Here is a 20,003-nt window from a genome sequence, read left to right as displayed (position 1 = left end):
GGTCAAGGTTCTTATATACTGTGTCTACACAGTGGTCAAGGTTCTTAGATACTGTGTCTACGCAGTGGACAAGGTTCTTAGATACTGTGTCTACACAGTGGTCAAGGTTCTTATATACTGTGTCTACACAGTGGTCAAGGTTCTTAGATACTGTGTCTACGCAGTGGTCAAGGTCCTTAGATACTGTGTCTACACAGTGGTCAAGGTTCTTATATACTGTGTCTACACAGTGGTCAAGGTTCTTATATACTGTGTCTACACAGTGGTCAAGGTTCTTATATACTGTGTCTACGCAGTGGTCAAGGTTCTTAGATACTGTGTCTACACAGTGGTCAAGGTCCTTAGATACTGTGTCTACACAGTGGTCAAGGTCCTTAGATACTGTGTCTACGCAGTGGTCAAGGTCCTTATATACTGTGTCTACACAGTGGTCAAGGTTCTTAGATACTGTGTCTACGCAGTGGTCAAGGTTCTTAGATACTGTGTCTACACAGTGGTCAAGGTTCTTAGATACTGTGTCTACGCCGTGGTCAAGGTTCTAAGATACTGTGTCTACACAGTGGTCAAGGTTCTTAGATACTGTGTCTACGCAGTGGTCAAGGTCCTTAGATACTGTGTCTACACAGTGGTCAAGGTTCTTAGATACTGTGTCTACGCCGTGGTCAAGGTTCTAAGATACTGTGTCTACACAATGGTCAAGGTTCTTAGATAGTGTGTCTACACAGTGGTCAAGGTTCTAAGATACTGTGTCTACGCAGTGGTCAAGGTTCTTAGATACTGTGTCTACACAGTGGTCAAGGTTCTTAGATACTGTGTCTACGCAGTGGTCAAGGTTCTTAGATATTGTGTCTACACAGTGGTCAAGGTTCTTAGATACTGTGTCTACGCCGTGGTCAAGGTTCTAAGATACTGTGTCTACACAATGGTCAAGGTTCTTAGATAGTGTGTCTACACAGTGGTCAAGGTTCTAAGATACTGTGTCTACACAGTGGTCAAGGTCCTTAGATACTGTGTCTACACAGTGGTCAAGGTCCTTAGATACTGTGTCCGTACAGTGGTCAAGGTTCTTAGATACTGTGTCTACACAGTGGTCAAGGTTCTTAGATACTGTGTCCGTACAGTGGTCAAGGTTGTTATATACTGTGTCTACACAGTGGTGTCGAAATCATAGTTTGTACAAAAGTCTAATGTATACATTCCCGGGCTACATTTGAAATTTTAGGACCTCTTTACATACTTTTTTTGAAATAAAAACGTTAACAAATTAATTTTCAACTTTTAAAATTTAAAAAGTTCGTCTATCAGTTTGAAACAATAGGCATATATACGTATGAAAAGAGAAAGATTCAGCAGCCAGCTAGGATATTGTTTACAGACGGAGACGGACAAAAGACGAATGACGACTGAACAAGTGCACTACAGTTGTATGAGCATTGAATGTGGCAATCCAAGTTGTCATTTATTCGCGGTATTTTACCAAATTATGTAAGATATCTTATATATTAAATAATATATCTTAGATGTTTATTATATCTATATTATGTTTATGAGATAACTTATATGTGTGTAAGATATATTATTTAAAGTTTATAAGATATCTCATAAAAATAAAAGATATCTTAGATCTTTTATTAGATATATTATAAACTTTTCTTATAAGATATCTTATATAATATCAGAGACGTATATACCAGATATACATGTCTCTCATAATATTTAAGATATCTTATAAAGAACGTGAGACCGGCAAAACCTAAAAGTTCGAGAATGACTGCTCCCTCTGTCAGGCGACCGCGATCGGCTAGACACGGAGCAGATGTCGTGTTCGAGCAAACATGAATATTAGCAATTATAAATCTGTTTCGAACCATTATATGTTGTTTCAGCTTCATCTCGGCTCCTTCATCGTTCTTTATAAGATATCTTATAATCGAATTATAAAAGATATTGTATGGGGTATCTCATATAATATATATAAGATATCTTATACAATATGTAAGATATCTTATTTAATTTTCTGTATAAGATATATTATATAAGATATCTAATATCTTTTATGAGATATTTTATATATTATATAAGGTATCGTATAAAGAAAAGTATATAAGATATCTCATTTATTATATAAGATATCTTATAAAGTTCATAAGATATCTTATATAATTTGGTAAAATCCTGGATCAACGTTGCTCCGTGAATAAATTAAAACTAAGCTTGTCATAGTATCTATTTTGGATAAGATAATAAATGCTACAAAAATGTTTACTTTGTAGTCCGAGGTTTTACCGATCGTTATTCAGTGCATATCATTACAGCCTGTGAATACTCTACTGAAGGTGAATAGCCAATCAAAACCGCGTTTACTTATCCGTCTCGTACACCGGAAGTTATCACTAAACACACCGAAAACCGGTCACAGAAATCGGACAAAATGTTGATCAAAGTGAAGGTAATTACAAACAGATCACGTAAATGTATTTGAAGACAAGTATTTTGAGTAATAACTTTAATGTTCAATTTCATCTTAGTAATAATGGATTTGTGTGTTATTTTTCAGACCCTTACTGGGAAGGAGGTGAGTATTTTTTGTCATATCTAAATTTAACTAAAGGATTCAGTACTGTAGTACTTATATCATTTCTCATTAATTGCATGTGCTCGAAATGTAAATGATAATGTTTTTGCTAACCCTTTTTTGGACCGGTTTAACCATATAAGGTATTGATCGTCCGTCAATACACTCAATATATAGTGTTTGTATTGACAAATAAGGCTAATATACCTAATATAATAGATGGTTTAACCAGAGACCTATATATATATATAATAGTATATAGGTCTCTGGTTTAACCACAAGACCAATGTGTGATTTTGATGAAGATATGTATATCTTATTTCCAGTATTGAGTGCACGTGTAAGGTGAAATGATGTACTTATTATAAGGAAATATTAAATGAAACCGCACTGGCTATTCATATTGTCAAAAGATTTGTGGTCATATATATATGTCACCTCCTTTCCCTTTGTCGCCATTATATTGTTGACTATAAATAGCCTGGGAGTGGGAGTACTCCAACAATGTTAGAGGTTTTACACGGCGAGATACTTTTGACAGGCGCCGTGTAACCGTTGACAAAATCATATCCGATAGAAAAAGAGCCGACCAGCGGCCTCTTATGTTATAGGAGTAAGCCTGGGAGATGACGAACAACACGTCAAAGTCTGGCGTTGGAATAACTGCTGGTGCTTTTCCCTTTACAAGTGTGGTGTCATATATGTCTTTACAATATTCTAACGTATGTAATAGTACTAGTCATTAGATATACTGTATATGGTAAGGGGGCCACGGTGGCCGAGTGGTTAAGGTGTCCCGACATTTTAACACTAGCACTCCACCACTGGGCTGCAAGTTCGAAACCTACGTGGGGCAGTTGCCAGGTACTGGCTGTAGGCCGGTGGTTTTTCTCCTGGTACTCCGGCTTTCCTCCACCTCCAAAACCTGGCACCTCCTTAAATGACTCTGGCTGTTAATAGGACGTTAAACAAAAACAAAGTAAACCAAACCAATATGGTAATGATACAGGGCTTTTTCTGGGGGCTTTTTGGGACCTTTAATGGGTCCCATTCCCAATTGAAATTATTTCATATTTAAGTCAAATTCCCAAAATTTGCAGTTTACTCCCGAAAAAATCTTTCCCTCCCAATTCACAAATTTTCTTCCCAAAAAGAGATAGAAAGGCCCTTTCCCAAACCATTGAGAAAAAGTCCTGCTGTTAATAAAGGAAACAGAAAGCTTGAATCTAATTCATAAATGGAAGTATGAACAGATGTTCACTTTGATTTGTGATAATTTTATAACTGGAATCAGACATTCTTGATATATAGGCCTACATGTATATATAAATATATTGACATTATCAATGGATACATAGTTTGCTGGTATATTATATTACATTATATATTATAATTTCAATACTAATCTAAATTCTTTTTAATATTTCTTTGAAATTTGTTTTCTTTCAGATTGAAATAGATATAGAACCGACGGACAAGGTAATTTAGTTTTTCTTTAAGCTCAGTAGATGCAACTGTAGTTAGTGATATTTTCTAGCTACATCAGCCCACCTCTAGCTGCAGTCAACGGAAATACAAATGTATATAGTAAAATTTCTGAATGCTTTAAATATACATGTACATTGTATATCAATTTCTTAAAAATCAAAACTAATGTAGAATCTTTTAATTATTCTCTAAAAATAGCTTCCATATAAGATACTATTATCAAGCTATTCCATGTGACCATATTTATAATTGATGAACCTAAACCAGAAATTTGAGATGGGAAACATCAGTGATGTTCATAATTTCAGATGGAATATTTATGTATGTACAGTCAAACCTCGATGATTCGAACTTCGTTGATTCAAATTTCTCGCTGTATCAAACTTTTTGCTTGGTCCCGAATTTCCTCACTATATAATGCTACTAACGAACCTATGTATGATTCAAATTTTTATAAATCAAAGTTTTCAATGTCTCAAACTTTTTCATGGCCCGTTAGCTTTGTATAGGTAATTGACATCTCATGATTCAAACAAAAAATTTACCTATAGATTCCATCCACACGAAGACACGGAGGACATGTACTGTAACGTTAACAACAGATATGGTCATTATCAAGAAAAACATTGATCTATTGTCAACCATGAATAATTTGAAGTCCTGCTGTTTAGAAATTTTTCTGTTAGTCCCTTGAACTTCGAAACATCGAAGTTTGACTGTATGATGGATGGGTTCATTAAATTAAGAGAATTTTGAAGAATCTCCTATCTATCTTCTTATGACCCTGACTGTATTAGGACAGTCTTACAAACAAACATTCAAGATTTGAAAATTAATATATTTGATGTTTCAATTGAACAGGTTGAAAGAATAAAGGAGAGAGTAGAAGAAAAGGAAGGAATTCCACCTCCACAACAAAGACTGATCTTCAGTGGGAAGCAGATGTAAGTATAAAGATGAATATATGTGCGGTGTAACTAGACTGGGCTGAACGCCAGTGGCCAGGTAGCTCAATTGGTTAGAGCGTCTAGAGCTTGGAGGTCTCGAGTTCGAGTCCCGGTCTGGTCGTTGCATTTTTCCTCTCCTGTTACATTTGGTACCCAATTAGATACCAACGGAAGTGGTATTTATAGGGTCTCGTGTGTGTCTTCGGGGTTGAAGACTTTGTTGAAGGAGGGAGGAATGTAGAGGAAGTGGACTGGGCTAAACGCGACTGGCCAGGAAGCTCAATTGGTTAGAGCACCTGTCTTAGAGTTTAGAGGTTTCGGGTTCGAGTCCCTGTCTGGTCGTTACATTTTTCCTCTCCTGTTACATATGTTTGATGCTGTACATGCATAAACCTTAACAGATTTTAGGCCTTGAAACACTATGGTTATTATGTTTTAATTAATTATCAAAATTTAATTACATGTGTGTAGTTATTAAAAGAATTCAAATAGCCTGCAAAATAATAAAATTATTCAGATAATTCAATGCAAACTTAGCATTATTAACTCACTTATGAAAATAAATTTAGTTTAAACTAATATTCAATGTAGCACCTCATTAATCTCAAGAAATTCACGTGCTTTTTTCTTTTCTTTTTTTGACTAACAGATGGTTAAAACTTGATCCCAAATTGGATATTATTTATGTCCAAACTTGAATTCCCTTCACAAGTTAATGGGTAGATAGATTCACACCAAGCTCATCAACTCTTCACAATAAGCAGATGAGTCAAGAAAAATTAAAAATCCCTTTCTACTCTGATATCACAAATCCCTCAAATGTTAAATAGATCAGTCAAGAAAAGTCACCAGGACCGTGGCATATTTATCTACAAAAAGGCTTCTGCTTACAATAAGCCCCCTTCTAGATTATATAGCAGAATCATCAATTTTGAATAGTATTAAAGCTAAAAGTGGTCCACAAAATAATGTTAAAATTCCACTTCAAACTTCAATACAAAACTTTTACACTTGGGAAGGGGGCTTATTTAAGGATAAATACAGTACTAAATTTTTACACTCGGGGAAGGGGCTTATTTAAGGATAACTATTGTACTAAACTTTTACAATAGGGAAGGGGGCTTATTTAAAGATGAATATTGTACTAAACTTTTACAATAGGGGAGGGGGCTTATTTAAGGATAAATATTGTACATATACTAAACTTTTACAATAGGGGAGGGGGCTTATTTAAGCATGAATATTGTACTAAACTTTTACAATAGGGGAGGGGGCTTATTTAAGGATAAATACTATACAGTGATCCTTCCAAATTACTTTTAATTTTATATATCCAGACTTAAAATCTACAAATTGAAATTACTGCCATCATACTTTCAACTCTAAGTTTATAGGGGGCGTGGTGGACGAGTGGTTAAGGTGTCTCGACACTTTATCACTAGCCCTCCACCTCTGGGTTGCGAGTTTGAAACCTACATGGGGCAGTTGCCAGGTACTGACTGTAGGCCGGTGGTTTTTCTCCTGGTACTCCGGCTTTCCTCCACCTCCAAAACCTGGCACGTCCTTAAATGACCCTGGCCGTTAACAGGACGTTAAACAAAAACAAACCAAACAAACCAAACTAAGTTTCTATTATGTTATGAAACTATTACATCAGCAAAAATCTAATGAGTTTCTGTTGAAGTCATTTTGCTTTTTCTTTTTAGGAATGATGAGAAGACAGCCGCAGACTACAAGGTGACCGGAGGTTCAGTGCTACATTTAGTTCTCGCTTTAAGAGGTGGCGAATGACGCAATATTCTATTGAAACATTTAAACAAACTTTACCATTTATTCTCTACCAGCTTCTCCATCTCCTATAAGTCAGCATAGAAGATTCCGGAATGCGTGATTGCAGTAACTACCAAGTGATGTGCTATTGTGCCATCTAGAAGTTCGGAACTTCTTCCGTGGGAACATGTGCTTCGGAAAGAGCTACGCTACCGGGGGTTGGGGGGGGGGGATGAATCAAAATTGACTTGATGTGAAGATTTTTGTAGTTTACTGGTAAAGTCCTATGGGAGATGTAGCAGGGAAAAAAAACTTGTGGATGCGCTTGCATATTTTCATTTTCTTGTCTAAAGATGTGCAACTACGTGAGATAGTTAGTGTGAATGTAAATTAGATGTTAATTATCCAGATATCAAAATTAATTCTGCTTATCCTTTTTATTTTTTTAGCAATTTAAATAATGTAGATTGAATTAACATAATTGTTGTATTTGAATGCTAGTACTTTATTTAACAAGTTAAAGATTAATGGAAGATACGTAAGTCTACAGAAATTTAAACTCTGAAATCTGAAAAATAGCAAACCTTAATCCATATTGGTACTTTCATTGAAATCATTGGATTACAAAAATTCACTGGCATCTCAGAATATCAAAAATAAGCTTTAAATATTGTTTCGGCTAATTTGTCACAGCTTGATTAGCTGAATGTCATTGTCAGAAAAATTTTTGTGTGATCACATGACTTCAATGAAATGTGCTAATTGACTAAAAATGTGGCCAAATTGTTCTGCCCACAGAAATCCGTCAGTATTTTTTTTCTTGGTGATAGTGTGTGGTTGATATTATATACATCACTGTCATCAGGAGAGATATTTGGTGCGAGATATAAATGCATATAATATTATTGTGCTGTAAAATCCACATGGTGTTTGTGATTATCGATATATGACTATAGATAATAAATATGTCATTATATCCAGTCATTGATTTGCTGTCATTTCTTAACTATCAAAAATCCTTCATGTTTAACAAAGTAAAAACCACAGTACAAATATGATTGATCTGTCCGATATTTGGTGGTCTTTCAACAGAGATGAAAATGTTCAGCCGATTGGCCGATTTCAGCCTTTTTGAGAATATCAGTGTAATGTAAACTTGTAATTTTTCCCATTGAAAAGATTGAGTAATCTAATTTTCAGCCTTTTTATCCTTAGTCCATTTTCATCTCTGTTTCAAAGTCATGACTAATGGTTATGAATTCCTGACCATCATTTTTGTCATGCCTGTGAGAAAGTCACAAAACCAGGCTAAATGGGGTTACTTTTCTGATGGTGGTGCCGACGGCCCAGCAGAGTTTCAACTTTAACCAAATTTGGTATGGTTATATCACTCAGCTGATATAAGTATGTGCAATTATATGAGGCTGGTCCAACCCCAGGGACAGGAGGCAGTAGTCCAAAAGGGGAACTTGCCTGAAATTTTGCTTGAAACACTACTCCTCATTAATGCCTTAACGGATTACAACCAAATTTGGTCTGAAGCATCATTGGTGGACGTCAGTCATACTTACTATAAATGTGGCTGATTTGACCCCCTTGTTATTTTATTGGATGTCCTTTATGTAACTCGATGGTTCTTACTTTTCGAGTTGTTGATCCTCCACATATTTAACTATGTTGTCAACATCAGAACAAAACAAAGATTAATTATTCCTGTTTATTATCAATAAACACCTTTAACGTGTACAGTGAATATAAAAATATACCTTGGATAAAACAGACTTGGGATGAAAAATTAATGGATACATATTTTTCATCCGCTGATATAACTTTCTATAGCGACTCATTAACTTAAGTTCCACTCAACCTTAAATGGCCAAATCTAAATATAGAACCATTATATAAACAAAACAATTACATCAGACAAATGATAAATTTTATAAAAATAAAGAAATACATGGGTATATCAATGGACTACTTATTGGATTTCGTTTTTGCGTAATAAATGGCGTGACATGATAAATACCTCAAATGGAGTGTGAATTCGAATAATACTGATGGAATACAATCGGGAATTCATGTTGAAAAAAGATTTATGAAACTATTAATAGAATAATAAAAAGACATTATTTAATTATCATAATAACAAAAAGCTGTAAGAAACCAGCAAAAGAAAATATAAATGTATAAGTATGCGTACATGTATTATTGATTCAAGAATAAAATTTCTAATTGGCTTCTCTGGGAAAGACTATGATTAAGTGGCCTTTTAACACAGATGGTCTCTTAATGTAGGTTCAGTTTAAAAAAAAAAAAAAAAATTCACTCCCTGTTTACATCAAGGCCATGCATCCCTTAGCAGAATCAATAAATAACACAAAGTTCAATATCATGCATGTAAATGATGTGACAATCACCAGGAAACAAAATCTCATTGCAGTAAAAGTTATATGAATGAAATGAGCACTAATTGGTATTTGGGCCCACATCATATAAGGCAAAAACAGTGCAAATGAAATACCATTAAGATATAAAGAGACAAACTGTGAATTACAGTCCCCCCACCAGATGTGAATTTATATGCCAAAAATGCAGGCATTCTAAATTCACAATTCATTAAGTGAACCCATAACCTAAGTGCAAAATTCCAGTGACAAGTAGCATAGGTCAGATAGAGCCCAGGCAAAATTTGTCTTAGATGTAGGTCAAAGGTCAAAATGTAGGTCAGAGTGACCTAGTTTTGATACATGACATATTCCTTACCTACATGTACTCATAACCCAAGTATGAAAATCTAGTGACAAGTATGGTATTAAATATGGAGCCTAGACAAGATAGTGATAGAAGGACACAGACACAATGCAAAACTTTAGTCCCACCCAGGTTCCTTGTTGGGAACAAAAAATGTCACAAGATTACCAGGTATTTTACCTAATACAAGTATATAAATATCATACTAAAAAGACCCTAGTCTTACCTTAAAAAGAAGGGACAAAATGAAGGATTTCTAATTGTGAAACGAAGCAGGTACATAATATTACATTATTTTTGATAGGAATATAACTTAACAAATTAAAAACAATCGAAAGACTCATTGTTTTTCCTGTCAACTATATAAATACACCAAACTGGAACTTGAACCTCGGAACCCTAGATGGATGCTCTAGCCATTTGAGCTACATGACCACTGGCGTTCAGCCCAGTCCAGTTCCGCTACATTCCCCCCTCCTTCAACAAAATCTTCGACCCTGAAGACACCAGACAACTGTGGATATTTCGTTGGGCGCCAAAAGTAACAGGACAGGAAAAATGCAACAACCAGACCGGGACTCGAACCGGGGACCTCGGGACAGACACCTAAGCTACCTGCAGACCACCAGCGTTCAGCCAAGTCCAGTTCCACTCTACATATATATTTGAGACTGAATATACATCTGTAGGCCCGATTTCAGATTGTATGATGATTATTTTCCTGATAAAGTAATCAAAATCACCAAATTCATTAAATCCAGTATTTTCTTAAGTGACAATATAAAACCCAGCCCTGTTTCCTCCATTTTACACTTTTTCTGCATATAACATTCATTTCTGCCATGTGACAATTTCCAAAATTTGCAAAGAAAAAGCAAAAACACTGACTACAAGTATTCAATTACAAAAACTCCATGTTTTTGCCAATCAAAAGGAATATAATTTCAAATAAATTCTGTATAAATGACCTTGGAATTCTAGCTGTCATCTGAAAAAAAACTTTTTCTTATTCAAAGTAAAATGTATAATAATGAGACCAATAATTAAAATATCACTAAAAGCCTTGGATATAATGCCATATTATCCTCACAATATCGCTGTAATATAAAACACTGAGTATTCCGATGCCTGTCTAAAGTAACCATTTTGTTGGGTAATCGTACCTAAGTGTGGACACAATCACTTGTTTCATTGCATGGTTTTTGGGACTTTTTTTATTTCTACGTAGTTGACCTTTTAGTATTTAATTAGCGATGTCACAGTTGTATTTGGTACTTTGTCGCGTCCACGCAAATCCACCAGCTCCATGACAACAAGACACTGAAGAACCTCGCCTCCTGCCTTGTTCACCAAGTCGTACGCCGCCTTCATCGTGCCTGCAGAAAATTATCATATTATATTATGCAACTGAAGGGAAAAGTAAGATACAATTTTAAACAGTTTTGTACAATATCCAATATATTTGAGTCTTTTTTGGACAAGAAGTATTCGTAAAAAAACCAGAAGACAATTTAAAAGGTGGACATCTCAATGCTATATGAGCTTGATATAGAATAGAAAGGGGAAAAAGGGGGGGGGGGGGGGGGGGGGGGGAGGGGGGTGTTACACATAAAAGGTTTACAAATTTGTATCAATTACCTCCAGTTGCTAAAAGGTCATCAACTATCACAACCTTCTCTCCTTGTTTCACAGAATCTTGTTCAACTTCAAAGGTATCCTGAAAAACAACAATACTTAATGGTCATCTGACTTACAACAATATATAACAGACCCTATTGCTATTGTTGTATACAATGTGGTTGTAGACCATGTAGAGAACAATTGGATTTGTGCAATACTGCATGTTGGCCATGGTGCCATCCTGGAATACTGAGTGACCAGAAAATAACAACACACGATCAAGAGCATCTCTGAATCATTTCAGTAAAGTTAGTTAGAACTGAATCGCAATATTGGAACTTGAGAAGGATCTAAAGTTAAGTGGTGTTCAGGAAAATCATGATTGTGCAAAAACCATGATTGTGCCATCATGTTGCAAAATAACCATCGTAGCTACCATGTCCAAGTTTTTATAAGGCCACTACATTCCATTCCTTAATATCCCAACCAATTCCCAGCTTGATGGCACTGGCAGAACTGGAGAAGTAGTTTAAAATATGTTTTTCCAGATGAGGGATGTATTTTGGACCGACCCAAAAACAACAGAAATCTCATCTCATTTCAGGAAAGTTAGAGCTGAATCCAACTGGTGGAACTCGAGAAGTTGGAAAAAGGTGTTGTTCAGGAAAACCATGATTGCAGAATCATGTTAGATGTTTTATCTGTGCTGAAAAAATAACAACACTTTGTTGGCTTCCTTTCTCTAACATCCCCACCAATTTACAGCTCAATGGCATATGCCGAACTGGAGAAGAAGTCTAAAATGTGTTTTTCAAGATTGTGACTTTGGCAGCCATCTTGGATTTTGGTTTGATTTGGTTGGTTTATTTTGTTTAACATCCTATTAACAGCTAAGGTCATTTAAGGACGGCCTGTGCGTGCGACATGCATGCATGTAGTGAATGCCTATGTGTCTTTAGGGAGGCTGCGGTATGTTCATGTTAAGTCTCCTTGTGATAGGCCGGAACTTTTGCCGATTTATAGTGCTACCTCACTGAAGCATACTGCCGAAGACACCAAGCAGCACATCCCACCCAGTCACATCATACTGACAACGGGCGAACCAGTAGTCCCACTCCAAATATGCTGAGCGCTAAGCAGGAGTAGCAACTACCATTTTTAAAGACTCTGGTATGTCCCAGCTAGGGGACAGAACCCAAAGCCTTCCTCACAGCGGCGAACGCTCAACTAAAGGCCAAAAGTGAGGCATTGTCAAGGGAGACATTAGAAAGAAGAAAGTTGTTCAGAAAGAAGAGAAAAGATAAGATCCCAAATTTAGTCGCCTCTTACGATCATGCAATGGGGGCAGCAGGTACAATTCTGTGGACTGACATGAAAAATAACACTTGGTCAGGACCATCTCAGGATCATTCCAGGCACGTTAGAGATCAGTCCCATTGGTGGAACTTGAGAAGAAACAAAGGGAATGGTTGGCTCATATAGATATATATCCCTGACTCAAGCAATTCACCATTTCATGTGAAAGTATGTAATTTAATACCTTTTCTGCAAAACCTCTGGTTAATTGATTTGAATTCCTGTCAGCTTCAATAAATGTTGTTTAACAAAATGTGAACTAGTTAAAAGATACAGAGTTTGACCCTGACCTTTGACCCATTTATGACCTAAGGTTTTGTTATTATATGAATAATTATCATTATTTGTATTTTACCTGGCCATATTCCAGTTTGTATGTTATGCTGTGAGTTGCCCCTGGTAGTTTTCCAGCTTTGCGTACTGGAACAAATCCTATACCAAGGGCCTGAGCAATCATTGGTCCAAACAGAAAGCCACGGGCGTCGAGTCCGACTATCTTTTTGACACCTTCAGCATTTTTAGAAACACTCTCCACCATCACATCTATTAGGTCTTTAAACAGTGATGGATTACGTAAAACTGGGAAGATATTTCTGTTTTAAAACAAAACACAAAAAAGGAAATTTACAAATCTAAATAAAACCTTTTCATACAATGTATAATATTACTATACAGTAAGATACTAATTCATAAACATTAAAGTTACTGTAGTTATCCCATGAATTGCCACATTTTTCAAGGTGATATATGAATGTCGTTAAATAACCCTGCATTATCGTTTAAAAAAAAATCTTATTAAACATTTGACATGGAAGCATCTAGCAGTGTTATATAGGCCTAGCTAGCATAATTATTAGCCTTGTCTGTCAATACACTCAATATACAGAGTGTATTGACAGACTCAATATACTGAGTGTATTGACAGACGAGGCTAGTACCCGGGTAATACCAATGCATATGGGGTCGAACGATTTACCAAAAAACACCAAAAAACTACCCAAAAACATCTCATAACACCCACACATTACCTGAAAACATCATTAGAATGATTAGCTGCAAATTACCATATGTATGTCTAAATACCTTCAAAGAAATAATAACATTGATTCACTGAAAGTTGAAAATGTAAAATATCAAACCATGAATATTCTCCTGTAATTATAGATACTTTCAAAATTAAAACCAATAAGGATTAAAAATCGGAACTGATACATACTGTAAGAAAATATTTGTAATTGTGTTGTTAAATTAAAAATTATAGTAAAAAGTTGAAAATAAGTCAGATTTCTGAAATAAATAAAACAATATCTATCTTCATTTATTGTTTTGTTGATGTCTCAGTATGTCTTCACAATCACAACGACCAGCAATATTAACTCATATTCTAGAGAAAACACATCAAATTCAAGCGATAGTAATGGATTCAATCATGAATTGACAACACTTCTATATAATTATCAAAAACCATTATATTGGGAAAATCATCGTGCTGGTTTTTTTGTATGACTTTTCTTGTTAGAGTTATCTCCCTCGCTGTCAAAAACCCTACTCGCCGATCAGTCAACAAAGAAGTTATCAAAAGCTGTATTTGATATGTAAATGATGTTTTCATGTGATATGTGGATGTTTTGAGATGTTTTTGGATGTTTTGTGGTAGTTTTGGGGTGTTTTGTGGTAAATCGTTCTGCCGCATGTGTTGGAGCTGACGGAAAGCCCTTATCACAGGTTACACACCGTGGAGAAATTGAGCGAATTGTATTTTCACTATTTTGTGCGCTGTATTGCATTGTCTACAAAAGAATACTTACTTAAAGTCTATTCCTGGCTTAGGAAAATCTGGATGTACGGAAACAGCATCATTTATTCGTTTAATCTTCTCTTCTGTCATGTTTAAAGAAATCTGCAAGCAGTCCTCCTTCTGCTCTCTTATCTCAATTTAGGGGTGAAATGGGGATAAACATTTAATAATAGAATACTGGTGCGCGTGTAAATTATCAATGAATCAACAACAACCAAACTGTATCTTTCATAAGATAAAATATGAAAAACACTTTCAACAAAATTGCTCGAAGTTAATCAAAGAAAAATTAATACATTTTAATATAATTTGGTTAACCCCTTGAGGGCCTCAATAATCTTGATTATGACTCTGGGTCGCTTTAGCGTTTTATGGAAAGGGGCTCGTCATAGCTGTATTTATGCATCGAAATGACAGAGATAACAAGAGGAAAAAATGGTAAGCTTTCATTGTCACTGTTCTGTTCGTTTTTATAATACATGCGACTTGACTACAATTATATAGTTTCAATTTACTGACCCAAAGAATAAATCTAGAACTTATATCAAAAATGAATCCATTCAGCTGATTCTCTTTCGGGAAAATCTTAAAATAAGCATTGAATAGATGAAAACAAGCACTGAATATATCGTATCAAGTTGCATCGCGGTTCATTATCATCCCAAAGCTTATATACTCTATATAGTAATTATGTAGGCCCTACACATATGGCTGTTATAAAGATCACATTGTTACGATGCCATAGCCTTGCTAAATAATTCGATATTTAAATCTCTGTACCAGTAAATTAAATGTAACGGAAATGTACTGGATAATCCGAATATTTCTGATCAGATGTTTTATCGTCCTTTGGAAAAAATCTGATATGGGTCGACTACCATCGGAACTCCTGCCATGGTGAGAAGAGGGGAAGGGGAGGAAGCCGACCCACCCTCAGTGCAGCATTTCGTAAATGTTTTCAACTATATTCAATAAGGTCATGTGTATAGAAACACGTATCGAATATATATAAATTGAAACATCAATAATTTTTCGACATATATACCTGTCAGACAGAAAAAAAGCATACATGTCAACATACATGAACAGGTCAATAAAATCATTTTATGATTTAACTCCCGAGTTTTTCAAGTAATTATTTCACAGCCATTATTTATAACTACCATGTATCATGCATATGCATGATACCTCATATGCAGGTACACTTGAAATTAAATTAAAAACCAAATTTCCAGTGGCAACGTCATCATTCATTAACTTACCAAATTACGTTACAAAAGTTCTTATTGATGATATAATTATAAATAAATTTGAATTTCTCAAATAAATGACGTCGGAAAATAATAATAATATATTTTCAAATGAAATTTGAATAAAAACTTTTTTAGCATACAAATTTTTGCTAAAAACATGCATGCTTAGCACATTAACAAATCCAAGAAAATTCTTTTAAAAAATGTGTTGAAAATATGTTGAAAAATTATCAATGTTTCCATATATGTGTCATTGAATTTCTATCCACACATGTACAATGGTATTGAATAGTTGAAAACATACGCAGGTGTACGTGTGCTTTACCCTCTTTTCACTAAGGCAGGATTTCTGATGTTAGATGGCCATTATCAGATTTTTAAAAGGCTGATGATATAAAACATCAGAAATTTTCAGAATATGGACTGGGCCGCATACCAGTTGCCAGGTATATATATACGTAGTTCAAATGGTTAGAACATCCATCAAGAGGTTGGAGGTCTTGGGTTCGAGTCCTGGTCTGGTCATTGCATTTTCCTCAGGTTATATATATAAACACTATTCAAATAGTATTAAAATAAGATTTGCCCACAATTATGAAACAGTACATATAACAGGAGAAGGAGAAAACCTGCATGGGTGGCTAATTATAAAAAAGCAGGTTACCACCAACCCCTGTAGCATAGCTAGCTGAAGATGAAAGATGGAAAACTCCTTTTACATCTAATTTCTTAATTTAAAAATGATAAAATATAAATACCTAAAGGTGTGTAAGTTTGCTCTCTGGGGGCCGTGGTGGCAGAGTGGTTAAGGTGTCCCGACACTTTATCACTAGCCCTCCACCTCTGGGTTGAGAGTTCGAAACCTACATGGGGCAGTTGCCAGGTACTGACTGTAGGCCGGTGGTTTTTCTCCTGGTACTCCGGCTTTCCCCCACCTCCAAAACCTGGCATGTCCTTAAATGACCCTGACTATTAATAGGACGTTTAACAAAAACAAACCAAAATTGCTCTCTGCAAGAATTAAATGGCAGCTTTCCTAAAAAATAACTGCATGTATATTGGACTGGGAAGTGTCGAGTATTGGTGTAGATGTAATTACTGGACATCATATATATATCATGCTTAACAAATCACATCTTCTTTTATTAGCCTTTGATTACATTCTTTCATTGCACAGCAGAATTAGGTTGGTTAATAAAGTTAGTATGTGATCATGAATTGTCCTTTATGTATTATTTACTCATTTAATTTTTACGAAACTTAACAAAATGAGACCTGGAAATCTGAAAAATTTAAAGCCTATACAATATACATGTACTGCTATTTACTTCAGTTATATCATTAATTTATAGTTGAGGAATAATTTATACAACTGCATGACTTATAATGCTTTGATTTTTTTTCAGATGTGAAATATTCTAATGCTTTGATTTTTTTTTTCAGATGTGAAATATTCTGTGAATGTGGAATTGAAACAATGAGACATAAATATGTTTTGAAGTGAAGGTTTTAGTGTAGAAAAAAATTCAAAAAATCATAATGTTTCTGTTGCAAATACTGTACTCCAAATTAATTTTCAATTGTTATGGTTAAATATTGCAGAACATTGATGTAAAAAGTACATTCCATTGCAAGCAATATTATAGAAATAAAAAGTATAATAACAGTTTTGTCGGCCATTTGAGTCACCATGAGCCAAAAGGTGAAACCAGGGAGCACGAAAGGAGATGTTTCTTATCTCCGCGCCACAGCACCACCTGCGGGGCCACCACTTCCCATATCACCACCACCGATGAGAGAGGGCAACATAACTCCTGTATCTCAAATGTCTAGCATGGATGAATGGGACGACCGGGATGAATTCCGTATGAGGGAACTTGAAGAAGCTAGAGCTCGAGCAACACAGATGGAAAAGACAATGCGTTGGTGGTCAGATTGTACTGCCAATTGGAGGGAAAAATGGAGCAAAGTTCGTAATGAAAGAAATAAGGCTCGTGAAGAAAACAGACAATTACGTGCCAAATTAGAGGCATTAGTTAAAGAATGTACACAGTTAAAACGAGAAAGACAAGAATTTTGTGCAGAAACTATCAAACTGAAAAAACAACTTGGAATGGATGTTGATTCTACTGTTTTAGAGAATCCCAGGCCAGAGTTATCTCCTGTTAGTGATAGATCTGCACAACTAGCAGACAATTCCAGCGAGGAAGCTAAAGATTTACAAGCTTTATCTCCGACCAGAACTAAAACAAAAACTGAAGTGAACAATTTGAATATCAATGTTGAACAACAAAAGTCACAATCAAGACCAAAAATGTTTGACGAACTTTCAAATGAGTCGGATGGAAGTCTAGCTGAAGAGAAAAAGGCCCTATATGAACTGAAGCTGGATGAAGCACAAAAGACGTTGCTTGGTGAAAGAGAGTAAGTATCGATCATATTAAACATATAAGTCATGATCATCCATACTTGTATGGAGGTATTAGAACTTTCTAGATAACCTGTGAAATCTATATACCAGGTATACGTATATGTATATATATATAAATTATCTATTTCAAACTCAAAATTGAACTTTGGCTTTTGAGTTTGATAAATGAAAATATACGTTGATTCTCAAGATTTAAGAATTTTTTTTTTTTTCTGCAAACCTTTGAAGTTAAAGTATGAAAACGGAGGATATTAATATTGGTTTGTCCATCTGTCTGTCTGTCTGTCATACTTCGTTTCTGTGCAATAACTCTTACTGCAATAAATATTAACAGATTTTCTTCGAACTTGGTTACAAGGTTAAATGCCTTAAGGCCCAGCCAATTTTGATTGCCATTTTTGTGTGACTTGATTTAATCGAGTTATGGCCCCTTGATTAAATAAAATTGTTGATTTTTTTAGGTCACCTGAGACAAAGTCTCAAGTGACCTATTCTAATCCCCTTTTGTCCGTCGTCGTCCGTCGTCCGTCGTCGTCGTGCGTCCGTAAACAATTTACATTTTCGACTTCTTCTCCAAAACCCACAAACCAAATTCTATGAAATTTGGCAGGAAGCTTCTATGGCTAAAGGTCAACCAAAATTGTAAATTATATGGTCCCCACCCCCCAGGGGCCTGAGGGGCGGGGCCAAAAAGGGTCAAATTGACTAAAACTTCAAAAATCTTCTTCTCTACTCTCAGATATGCTGGAATCAAACACTCTTCATAGATGGAAGGGTCTTAAGGTGTTTTACCAAAATTGTAAATTTCATGACCCAGGGGTTTCACGTTTGCCCCTGGGGAGGGGCTAAACTTTACTATAGTTTATATAGGGAAATCACATTTTTGACTTTAATTTGTTTTATTTCTATTGGAATTCATTCTAATTTTGTAAACATTGTCAGCATGGGATGACAATTTGATGGCATGCACATGTTGGCCCTGACTGACCCCCAGGGGCTGATGGGCGGGGCTAAAAAGGGCCAAATTGACTGAAATTTCACAAATCTTCTTCTTTACTCTCAGATATGATAGAATCATATACACTTCATAGATGGCTGGGTTTGAAAGTTCTTTACCAAAATTGTGAATTTCATGACCCTGGGGTCTCAAGTTTGCCCCTGGGGCGGGGCTAAACTTTACTATAGTTTATATAGGGAAATCACATTTTTGACTTTAATCTGTTTTATTTCTATTGGAATTCATTCTAATTTTGTAAACATTGTCAGCATGGGATGATAGTTTGATGGCATGCACATGTTGGCCCTGACTGACCCCCAGGGGCTGATGGGCGGGGCTAAAAAGGACCAAATTGACTTAAATTTCACAAATCTTCTTCTCTACTCTCAGATATGATAGAATCAAATACACTTCATAGATGGCTGGGTTTGAAGGTTCTTTACCAAAATTGTGAATTTCATGACCCCGGGGTCTCAAGTTTGCCCCTGGGGCGGGGCTAAACTTTACTATAGTTTATATCGGGAAATAACATTTTTAACTTTTATTATGGAGGCGTTTACGCCTGCCATATTACAATCACCTACGAGTTGTGACGTCACAATCTCTCACTTTCATTTTCGTTATATTTCCTTTCACAGTTCATTTTGTAGTTTCTTTCGGTTCATATATGATGTAGTTGAACTATATATACATTTATGAAAACTATCAAGACTACAAATAAAGTGCTATTACATGAAAAAAGGTATATTCAGTATAAATTTCTCTTCGGCGGAAGCCCGGAATTTGAGACCTCTGGTGGTAATTTCTATAACTAGGGGTAATGATTCGCTTATACTATTAGTTCCAAGTATGAGGCACGTCATTGTAGTCCGTCATTCAAAGTAGATGTGCACAGAAATGTATTAACTATGCTTATAATGTTGTGAACATTTCAGGAACTGTTTTGAATAAACAATAAGAATAATGTCTTGTAAATATCTTACCCCCCTTTTTTCCAAATTAATTTTGAGTTTTTTT

At 35.5% G+C, this 20,003-nt stretch overlaps 3 protein-coding genes across 3 annotated transcripts; 2 read left to right on the top strand and 1 right to left on the bottom strand.

The window, feature by feature from the left end:
• The first annotated feature begins 2,374 nt into the window (after positions 1–2,374).
• LOC117337637 (NEDD8) lies at positions 2,375–7,761 on the top strand. The gene is made up of 5 exons (XM_033898715.1): positions 2,375–2,449; positions 2,558–2,575; positions 4,025–4,054; positions 4,925–5,007; positions 6,717–7,761. Exons 1-5 carry the CDS (start codon positions 2,432–2,434, stop codon positions 6,799–6,801), a joined length of 234 nt encoding a protein of 77 aa, XP_033754606.1. The 5' UTR covers positions 2,375–2,431; the 3' UTR covers positions 6,802–7,761.
• Positions 7,762–8,483: 722 nt separating this feature from the next.
• On the bottom strand, positions 8,484–14,441 carry LOC117337635 (adenine phosphoribosyltransferase-like). Its single transcript, XM_033898714.1, has 4 exons — positions 14,316–14,441; positions 12,863–13,100; positions 11,170–11,248; positions 8,484–10,907 (listed from the first exon to the last, which is right to left on the bottom strand). Exons 1-4 carry the CDS (start codon positions 14,393–14,395, stop codon positions 10,768–10,770), a joined length of 537 nt encoding a protein of 178 aa, XP_033754605.1. The 5' UTR covers positions 14,396–14,441; the 3' UTR covers positions 8,484–10,767.
• Positions 14,442–17,006: 2,565 nt separating this feature from the next.
• Positions 17,007–17,986, top strand: LOC117337771 (coiled-coil domain-containing protein 102A-like). Its single transcript, XM_033898883.1, has one exon. The coding sequence runs from the start codon at positions 17,249–17,251 to the stop codon at positions 17,984–17,986; it is 738 nt and encodes a 245-aa protein (XP_033754774.1). The 5' UTR covers positions 17,007–17,248.
• Positions 17,987–20,003: the final 2,017 nt, after the last annotated feature.

The sequence above is a fragment of the Pecten maximus genome, chromosome 11 (assembly GCF_902652985.1).
Source record: "Pecten maximus chromosome 11, xPecMax1.1, whole genome shotgun sequence".
Lineage (NCBI taxonomy): Eukaryota > Metazoa > Mollusca > Bivalvia > Pectinida > Pectinidae > Pecten > Pecten maximus.
Note: the sequence above shows the minus strand (reverse complement) of the source record. Positions and strands in the feature narration are given on the sequence as shown.

What these genes read in the sequence shown, in the direction of transcription:
- LOC117337771 (XM_033898883.1), top strand. Translation starts at nt 17,249, where the DNA reads ATGAGCCAAAAGGTGAAACCAGGGAGCACGAAAGGAGATGTTTCTTAT.
- LOC117337635 (XM_033898714.1), bottom strand. Translation starts at nt 14,395, where the DNA reads ATGACAGAAGAGAAGATTAAACGAATAAATGATGCTGTTTCCGTACAT. An exon ending in AAGCCAGGAATAGACTTTAA is followed by an intron (nt 13,101 to 14,315) that starts GTAAGTATTCTT and finishes GTTTTAAAACAG; the next exon opens with AAATATCTTCCCAGTTTTAC. An exon ending in TGACCTTTTAGCAACTGGAG is followed by an intron (nt 10,908 to 11,169) that starts GTAATTGATACA and finishes AATTTTCTGCAG; the next exon opens with GCACGATGAAGGCGGCGTAC.
- LOC117337637 (XM_033898715.1), top strand. An exon ending in ATATAGAACCGACGGACAAG is followed by an intron (nt 4,055 to 4,924) that starts GTAATTTAGTTT and finishes TCAATTGAACAG; the next exon opens with GTTGAAAGAATAAAGGAGAG. An exon ending in ATCTTCAGTGGGAAGCAGAT is followed by an intron (nt 5,008 to 6,716) that starts GTAAGTATAAAG and finishes TTTTCTTTTTAG; the next exon opens with GAATGATGAGAAGACAGCCG.